This window comes from Olea europaea, unplaced genomic scaffold (assembly GCF_002742605.1).
Source record: "Olea europaea var. sylvestris unplaced genomic scaffold, O_europaea_v1 scaffold1119, whole genome shotgun sequence".
NCBI lineage: Eukaryota > Viridiplantae > Streptophyta > Magnoliopsida > Lamiales > Oleaceae > Olea > Olea europaea.
In genome coordinates this window covers 18,923-28,472 of record NW_019228562.1, presented here as the reverse complement: position 1 = coordinate 28,472, position 9,550 = coordinate 18,923, and the positions used below count along the sequence as shown (strand labels likewise).

Below are 9,550 nucleotides of genomic sequence, written 5' to 3'. Positions count from 1 at the left end.
ATTATCAAACACCGGACTGCAATCTCTAGTACCAAATTGGTCTACTTGCCCTACAACCACTATTTATAGTCCTAATAATTAACAGCTGTTAACAGACAATTTCAGGTGCAAATTGGCCCGTTTGGCTCTATTTTGTGAAAAAATTAACGTGTGGAATAATATTTTTTTGAAAAATGAGTAGTTAAAAAAATAAAAAAAATTTGATTTATTAATAATAATAATAAAACAAAAACCAAAACCGAGCTCAGCCCATCTCGGCTCGGAAAAGTCCGAGTCGAAAGCTCAAGTTGACCTAGGGATGGCAAAAATGCTCGTTGGCTCGGATCGCTCGTGGCCCTGCCCGCAAAAAGCTCGAGCCGGCTCGACTCAAGGCTCAATTTCACCGAGCCCCATCTTGGGTACAGGCCAAGCCGGAGCCGGCCCGTGTGGCTTGAGGGCCGACTCGAGGAAAAAAAAAAAAAAAAACGGAAAGGCAGCGTGGCTGCCTCCTTTAAACAAAGGCTTGCCTTTCCAAGAACAATTTTCTCTCGCAAAAGTACGTAATTTTTTAATCATTAGCCTTTCATTTTGTTCGTTGTTATGACTGATTAATTAGTCTCTCGTTATCTGAATTCGTTAACAGAATAAAACCCACTAATTAGTTTTTTATGGGATTAAATTGAAATAAAGTTTTTGATTTGTTTTATTATCTTTATATTTCTTGTTTCAGTTAGTTGCATCATATTGTTAGTCTGGTTAGTTTCCTATCTTTCATTAAACGCACATGATTATATGGATCGTCGATTGAGTTATCTAAATATAATTGTATGTTTTCTTTTTTGGCTGTAGGATGAAATATTGGTATAATATTCTAATTCAAAATATATATATAGTTTCCATAGTTTTCGACGCCTTTTTAAATTAATTGTTGGTCACAAAGCTTTAAAAATATTTTATAAAAAATTGTGTGATTGAAAATATGAAAAAAAAAATGGAATGAAAATTAATAGGAGCTAAATGGGTCGAAAAAACCCCTGCAGTCCATTTTGGCCTTTTTCAGCCAACTTTCATTGACTTTGACACCAATTAAAACTGACAACAATCATGCTAGACGGGCAGGGCTGACATGGCCCTCTTTGAACAGCTTTATTCAACTAACAATAGTATTTAATGATGGACGGATCTAAGTTTGCTGGCCAAATATGTCAAAATCAATTAAAGTTCTCGTTGGTACTCTATTGTTGTTATTGGTTCATCGTTATAAAATATTTTTAGAAATATAATTGGGCATAACATGTGAGTCGAATTCAATTTTTTCATTGGTTCATAGTTATAAAATAGTTTTAGAAATATAATTAGGCATAACATGTGAGTCAAATTCAATTTTTTCATCTATTTTTTTGGTCATGTCGATGGTCAATCTCTAGATTACTTTTTCGTGGTATTTGGTGTTAGGAATGCCTTAAGTCGTTATTGCAACAATTTTATCCTAATTTTTCTTATAGATAGGAAGTTATCATTAGAATGTAAGATTATTATCATCAGAAGAGAGGTTACAGAAAACAAAGTTTGTGATATTTCATTTATAAACTTCTTTTGATCATAATAAATTACTGTAACAGTGAAAGAGGACGTAATTTCACATTGAGACAAACCTTTATGAACTTGAATATTCTTGTGTTTCTATTTTTTCTGCAATTTTTTTCTTTGTAATCAGTATATAAAATTAATGTTTCTAATTTTCAAAGAAGTGGACGAAATTTTGTTCAGGACATGATTGAAAGAAATGGGTGAACAAATTTAGTATCCAACATGTTTGGTATGTACAATAGGTCAAAGGTGTAAAATAGACCATATTGAACTCGCGTAATATTTTGACAATAAATATGTATTGTTTTTGTCTTTTTCTTTTTCTTTTCAAGTGTAGGTTAGAGTGAGCCACCAATGAGGACCCCTACTAAACCACCAAACTACCCCATCATGCTTGGACAGTCCAATCAATTTGACACTCCTTATATAGCCCCCACACTTCTTTTATACTTTTTGAAGAATATTCATACGAAAGAACTGTTAAAATCTATCTCACTGCCATAGTCTTCAAGTCTATTTGATTATATTGATGCCACAAACCTAGAGTATCAAATTTTATAATTGGATTATTTAAAATACAGTCAGGTTGTTCATCAAATCATCTGTTGTCACCTCGAATTATGTTACTGCATCTGTTAAATTTCTTCTGACAAAGTAGCAAAATCCTATACCGACTTCTACACATCAAACATGAAATGAGGTCCGAAACCGTGTTTAGGAGGGCTATACGCTAGAAGGATCTTAGAACAACAAGTTCTATCTACTTTGTGACCTGTCCACTCTAAACTGGGCCACTGGGATTTGCCATGGGCAAACACGTCTTTATCAATGCACATGAAATCCTAACCACCGTCTATATGATCCAACGTCACTTATTGATTTAATTTCCTCAAAAGATACAGCCAGCTTGCAACAACTAAGCACAAGGTGTTGTTCTTCCCTACAAATAAATACCCCAATATTGCACAACATTTTCACTCATTCATCTATTGAAACATGGCATTTTTTCAAGACAAGTTACTCATTTTAAGTTTCTCGATTTTTTGTATGATGATCGAGGTTTCTGCGCTTGGTGCAGTCTATACACCTCCAAATGTAGAGCGATTAACCGATCGTTTCAATCGTGTACCGGTTAACGAAAGATATAATGTTGCTTTTGGAGGATCTAATGTTCATATGACCAATAATGGGACCAATGCTAATTTAAGTTTGGACAAAAAATCAGGTAATTTAAATAAGAAAAACAAATGATTTATATTGTATACTTTGGTTTTTTAGGACATAGTTCATTTTCTCTTTCTGGGTTTTTTTCTAGGATCTGGATTGATGTCAAAGAACAAATACCACTATGGATTCTTCAGTGCTGCAATGAAAATGCCTGCTGGTTTCACATCAGGAGTTGTGGTAGCCTTCTATGTAAGTTTTTCCAATTCATGTGCGCCGGTTTCTACGGGCGTTCTTGGCACACAGCACTGAGTAGAACTGTATAATGACAAGATTATAACTTCATAATTTTTATAAGAATCGATGCATTCTGACATGACCAATTGCGATTCGTGGAGAGACAGTAATGAATTCAACAGAGTCGTAAAAAAAGATACACAGATTTGAACCCAAGTTTATCAAAAATACTAGTTAGTTTGCTCTTCTGCACGGAGTTCTTGGATCAGACTGATGATCATGTTTCTAATGGTAAATTTTTGTTTCTATTGCCATATGCAGTTGTCTAATGCAGATGTTTTGCCCCATAACCATGATGAAATTGATATTGAATTGCTTGGCCACGAGAGGAGAAAAGATTGGGTTCTGCAGACAAATATATATGGCAATGGAAGTGTGAAAACTGGAAGGGAAGAGAAATTCTACCTCTGGTTCGACCCAACGACAAGTTTTCACGAATACAGTATCCTCTGGAACAATCATCACATAGTGTAAGTCGATCCATCCATGACATTTTTGGTACACAGTACTCAACAGACTCGATACTACAGAATTATTGGTTATTAATCTTCTAACATTTTCCATGGGACTGAAAATACAGGTTTCTAGTAGACAATGTACCAGTAAGAGAAGTAATTCACAACACCGTCATATCTTCTGTTTATCCATCGAAACCAATGTCAGCATACACAACAATTTGGGATGGATCAGAATGGGCTACTAAAGGAGGAAAATACCCCGTAGATTATAAATACGCGCCTTTTGTCGCATCTCTACAAAGTACAGAAGTCGAGGGCTGCATTTTGAATCAAAAAAGCAACGTAGCCTCTTCGTGCACTCGAAGCAGCCTTTCGAGTTTGGATCCTGTTGATGGAGAAGAATTTGCAAAATTATCAAGCCAACAAATAACAGGACTGCAGTGGACTAGAGGGAAGCACATGTTTTATTCATACTGCAAAGATACAGCCAGATATAAAGTTCTACCACCAGAATGCAATGCCAAATAAAGGGATTTATATATTTTTCTATATAATTTTTGTAACCTTTTTAAAGAGAATGAATGATCAATAATGTGGAAAACTAAATAGTGTAGATCAAGATTTTTTAAAATGAAAGAGGATGTAAAGAATTCTTGGAGCTTATACTCATTATAAAGGTGATGATTACATTTGTATATTTCATGTTTTCAGTATGGATGATGACTTTTTTACCTTGAATAATATATTTGTTGGCCATAACATTTAGCCCCTGTTTGACGTTCATTAATGGAAAAAAATGAGTATTATAGTGATTTTTTGAGAATGTATGTCAAACAGGTAGTGATTTTTTTGAGAATGTATAGTTAAAATGTGTGAAAAGGTTTTTGAAATACATGTATTATTATTTTATGGAAGAATGTGTGGTTGAAAATGAGAATTGAAAAAATGGGGCTCAAACATGACCTTAATGTTTGGATTAGTGTAATTTTTTTTATTTTTTTTTTTACGTGAAAAATTTTTTTCTTTTTTATTGGTAGGTAGATGAGAGAGAGAGAGAGAGAGAGAGAGAGTAAATTACATAGAAAATAAAAACATACACTCCCTAAAGAAAACATTTTCCTTGTTTCAAGAAAAATATGATCATGTGAACAAAAGTAGGAAAATATTTTCCATGAAAAAAATCAACCAAACAACAATGGAAATTTTGGTGAAAAATTGATATTTTCATGGAAAATATTGCAATCAAATGAAATTTTAGTCTAATCAATAATCTCCAGCATTTAGAATCAATTGGCGACTTAGGTACTAAAAGGTTGTCGAGGGAATTGTCCCACCATTTTGCTGGCGAAGTCGAGATCATGTTGACAGATTTTGACCACAACAATAATAAAACTTCAGCAACTGCAGGAACAAGTGAATGTAGTATAATGGAGTGATAGTGAAGTGCACGAGCATGCTTGAAATGAGATATGCTCGACGAACTAGGCTTAGAATTGATTCCAGCTTGATTCTGGATGATATCAGGTAAATTACATTTGCGCCATGAGTTATACTTTAGGAGAAAATGATGACAATACCATACATCATAATGTCAAAGGCAAAAAAAGAGAAGCGTAAAATGGCAGCCGCAAATAGATATATTCATTAATACACGAGAAGAATCTGCTTCGATTTTAGCAGGTTGAAGCTTTACTTTGTAGAGAAGTAGTTCAAACTAGGGGTGTAAGCGGTTTGATTTTACCGATTTTTGACAAATTTTCAAACCAAACTATTGAAACCGATTTGGAAAAACACTAACCTAAACCAAACTATTTTAAACGGTCTGAAAAAAACTCAAACCTAAACCTAACAGTTTGGCCCGATTTTAAACCGTCGATTTCGCTGTATATTTTTTTGCCTGTCTACTTTTACGCCATTAATTTAATATATATTTATATCTTACTAGTTACTAGCAATAAATCTAAAACAAACTAAATATATTTACTATAAATTTAAGTACCAACTAAATCAAACTGAAATAACAGTAAACTTAAACATAGTTTTTTGTTCGCCATTTTTAAGCTAATGGTGTTAAGATTCCATTACAATAAAAGTCTACTGAAAATGTAATCCCTATTGGATACAAATGAATTTTTATAAAAAAGAGAAATGAAAATAATGAAATTACAAGATAAAAACCCGAATTGTAGCTCAAAGTTTCTCACAACAACCAGGAATTGATAATGATGAAACATATTCTCCCGTAATGGACATCATCACTTTCAGATTCTTAATTAGTTTGACTATGTCACAAAATCTTGATATGCACCTTATAGATATATTAATTGTCTATTTGTACGGTTCACTTGATAATGATATATATATATGAGAGTTCCCGAAAGACTTGAAGTTCCAGGAACAAATGATACATACCCGAGAATCATGTTCTCATTAAATTGCAAAAATCATTATATGAATTAAAATAATCCGGACGTATGTAGTATAATTGCATTATTGAATATTTGTTGAATGAGGGTTATAATAATGATGATATCTATCCATGTGTTTTTATAAAGAAAACAGATATTGAATTTGCAATTGTGGTAATTTATGTTGATAATTTAAATTTAATTGGAACTCTTGAAGAACTCAAGAAAACTGCAGATTATTTGAAAAATGAATTTGAGATGAAGGATTTGGAAAAAACTAAATTTTGTCTCACATTGTAGATTGAACATTTCGCAAATGGATTATTTGTTCACCAATCTACGTATATAGAAAAAGTTTTAAAACGTTTTTATATAGATAGTGCACATTCATTGGCATCACATATGGTTGTTTGATCACTTGATGTGAAAAATAATCTATTTCGTCCATTTGAAGATGGAGAAAAGGTTATTGGTCCTGAAATACCATATATTAGTGCAATTGGAGCATTAATTTATCTTGTAAATTGCACTCGATTTGACATAACTTTTTCTATAAACCTCCTTACAAAATATAGTTATACTCCAACTCAAAGATATTGGAATGGTGTTAAACATATTTTTTATTACCTAAAGCGTATTATTGATTTGAGATTATTTTATTTTAAAAAGTCGAGATTTGCTTTAGTGGAATATGCAGATGCAGATTATCTATCTGACCCACATAAAGCTAAATCACAAACAGGTTATATGTTTACACGTGAAGGAATGGCTATACCATGGTGATTTGTGAAACAATCCTTAACAGTTTCATCCTCAAATCATTTTGAAAGTATTGCAATCCATAAAACAGTCCAAGAATGTGTATGGTTGAGAAACATGACTCATCATATTCAAGCATCATATGGGTTAACTTCAATAAAAGATAATCCAACAATTTTGTATGAAAACAACGCAGCTTGTATTTCACAACTTAAAGGATGCTATATCAAAGGTGACAGAGCGAAGCATATTTCTCCAAAATTCTTTCATACACATGAGTTTTGAAAAAATGGCAACATCGATATTTAACAAATTCACTTAAGTGACAATGTGGCCGATTTATTCACAAAAACATTGCCAACATCTACATTCAAGAAATTTGTTCAAGGATTGGAATGCATCGACTCAAAGATTTTCAGTGATTTTCATCAGTGGAAGTATCTGTACTCTTTTTCCTTAGTCTAGATTTTGTCCAACTAAGTTTTCCTAGCAATGTTTTAATGAGTCTGCATTTTCTTTATACTCCAAAATATTGACAATCAACTTTACTTTTTTTCCTTTGTTTGATTTTTTTCCTACCGAGTTTTTATTAAACAATGTTTTTAACGAGGTAGCTATTGTGCAAATAATCACCAAAGGGGAGTGTTGTAAAATAATAAGATAATTATTGATGATTTTTTAGTATTATCGTGATATATGAATAAATTTTATCTAGTTTAGAAGATCTATTTTATTCCAATTTGTAACTCTTATTTTAAACCCTATAAATATAGGGCATTGATTCATAATAATAGATAATTGAATTTTGACTCTCTATTTCTTCTCTTATTTTCTCTCATCTCTTTAGTTTTATAACAACACTTAAATTTTGAAGCAACCCTTTTCCCATCAATCACTATTCATAATAATAAGAAATTTCCCCTGGAGTTGGCTAGACTTATTATGGAGTTGGGTTGTCCAATGGAAATATGGAATCATTGGATAATTTCCAAAATAAATGAAAATAGGAGAGTGCGCGTAATAAAGCGACAACAACATCATATATTAACTAAAGGAGCAAAATAAATAAAATTGCAATAAATCAAGAAAATTTCCCAGAAAAAATATACGAGCTTGAATGCGAAAAAAAATATTTTTTTCATCAATTATAGATTGCAGCATAATCCTTCAACATTTTCGACTGCTTACAGGATAGAAATGTGCCTAGCATTGCACTTGTATAGAAAACAGAAAGATATTGTCATCAACATCAAGGAGATACACAGGAACAACCTGAATTATTGACAGTTTTCTCAATGAAAACAATTAAAGAGAGAGTTGCAAGAACCTCACAACCATGCCGGATTCTTCAGATGAGTAACGACAGCCTTCACTTGCAAGTAATTCTTGAGACTGTATTCTCCCTTTTCTCTTCCATGTCCACTCATCTTGTAACCACCGAAAGGAATTGTTGCATCGAAAACATCAAAACAATTGATCCAAACAGTCCCAGCTCTCAATGCTCGCATCAAGGTGTTAGCAGTGTCGAGGTTCTGAGTGAAAACGCCAGCAGCTAATCCATACCGAGTATTGTTTGCCCGTCGTATCACTTCATCAAGATCCCTGCCATTAAATTGGGAAAATTACTCAAAAGAGCCTTTACAATTTGAAGATCACAGCATAAAAAAATTATTCGAAACGTACTTAAATTTCAAGATAGACTGCACTGGACCAAAGATTTCTTCTTTTGCTATTAGCATGTCATCCTGATAAATTGCAGTATGTTAGTATTGATTAGCAAACATGTCTAACTAAGCTTAAAAAGTTCGCTTATAAATAAGTTCTAAAATAAATAATTAAATTTTTTTTTTTTTTTTAAATTTGAAAGTATGTAAATTACTTATTTTGACGACAACATAATAGTTACTTTCAAAATTAGTAACTTCGTTTGCTTAAAAGTAAGGAAAAGGTAATTTGTTCAAACATGTTTGGAAAAGTAAATATTGATTATAAGTAACTTTTTAAGCTTAACCAAAGTCCAAGCCTGCTCTAGATATTGAGCTTCATGGAAGAAGCCTAACAAAAAGACTCTTACTGGTTCAAAATGACATACCTTGACATTAGAGAAAACTGTTGGCTGAATGTAGTAGCCTTTTGTACCCAATTTATCACCTCCAGTCTCAAGATTCGCTCCACTTTCTGTACCAGATATAATATACCTCAGAATCTTTTCAAATTGCTCTGCATCAATCTAGTGTTCATGAAGATGAAGCATTAAGGCTCATTGGACAAGAAAGCAAGAATCAAATTCATGTACGCTTTCATAGGAGATTACATAACAATAATCAGCATGGAACTTTATTGATGACAACATGGCAGGTACGAAGGTCATACACACAGAAATATTATCAACTACAAGGAGCTCTATGCAAAGCATGTGTTTACAGTTTACCTGAGGGCCTTGTTCTGTTCCAGACTTGAATGGGTCACCAACAGTGCGTTTCATAGCACGGGCCTTTGCTTTCTCCACAAACTCATCATAAACTTTCTCGTGAACATATGTCCTAGATCCAGCACAGCAGCATTGTCCCTGCATTCATTCCATATCACAGTTTAAATTGTTTTCCATTATTCAATCTCATTTACGAATATCACATGGGAACTGTAGGCACCTGGTTGAAGAATAGAGCAAAGTGAGCTAGCTCAACGGCCTTGTCCACATCGGCATCCTCACAAACAATAAAAGGAGATTTCCCGCCAAGTTCCAAAGTAACGGGTTTAAGATTGCTTTTGGCAGCCAATTCAAGAATAACTTTGCCAGTTTCCGTCGATCCAGTGAAAGCAAGCTGAAAAAGTAGAGCAAATACATCAAGGTATGCAAGAGTATAATAAATACATGAAGTCTACTCGAACCTT

General features: G+C 33.1%; 2 protein-coding genes across 2 annotated transcripts in view; one reads left to right on the top strand and one right to left on the bottom strand.

Moving 5' to 3' along the window:
• The first annotated feature begins 2,509 nt into the window (after nucleotides 1-2,509).
• LOC111373348 (probable xyloglucan endotransglucosylase/hydrolase protein 33) lies at nucleotides 2,510-4,241 on the top strand. Its single transcript, XM_022995863.1, has 4 exons — nucleotides 2,510-2,794; nucleotides 2,885-2,985; nucleotides 3,292-3,500; nucleotides 3,611-4,241. The coding sequence occupies exons 1-4, from the start codon at nucleotides 2,566-2,568 to the stop codon at nucleotides 4,014-4,016; spliced, it is 945 nt and encodes a 314-aa protein (XP_022851631.1). The 5' UTR covers nucleotides 2,510-2,565; the 3' UTR covers nucleotides 4,017-4,241.
• Nucleotides 4,242-7,768: 3,527 nt separating this feature from the next.
• Nucleotides 7,769-9,550, bottom strand: part of LOC111373362 (aldehyde dehydrogenase family 2 member B7, mitochondrial-like) — a 4,901-nt gene continuing 3,119 nt past the window's right edge. Inside the window, exons 2-6 of the mRNA XM_022995883.1 lie at nucleotides 9,307-9,537; nucleotides 9,087-9,224; nucleotides 8,748-8,885; nucleotides 8,339-8,400; nucleotides 7,769-8,257 (exon numbers count right to left, since the gene is read on the bottom strand). Of these exons, the coding sequence (XP_022851651.1) occupies nucleotides 7,984-8,257; nucleotides 8,339-8,400; nucleotides 8,748-8,885; nucleotides 9,087-9,224; nucleotides 9,307-9,537 (843 nt within the window). The 3' untranslated portion in view covers nucleotides 7,769-7,983. The remainder of the gene's footprint in view (nucleotides 8,258-8,338; nucleotides 8,401-8,747; nucleotides 8,886-9,086; nucleotides 9,225-9,306; nucleotides 9,538-9,550) is intronic.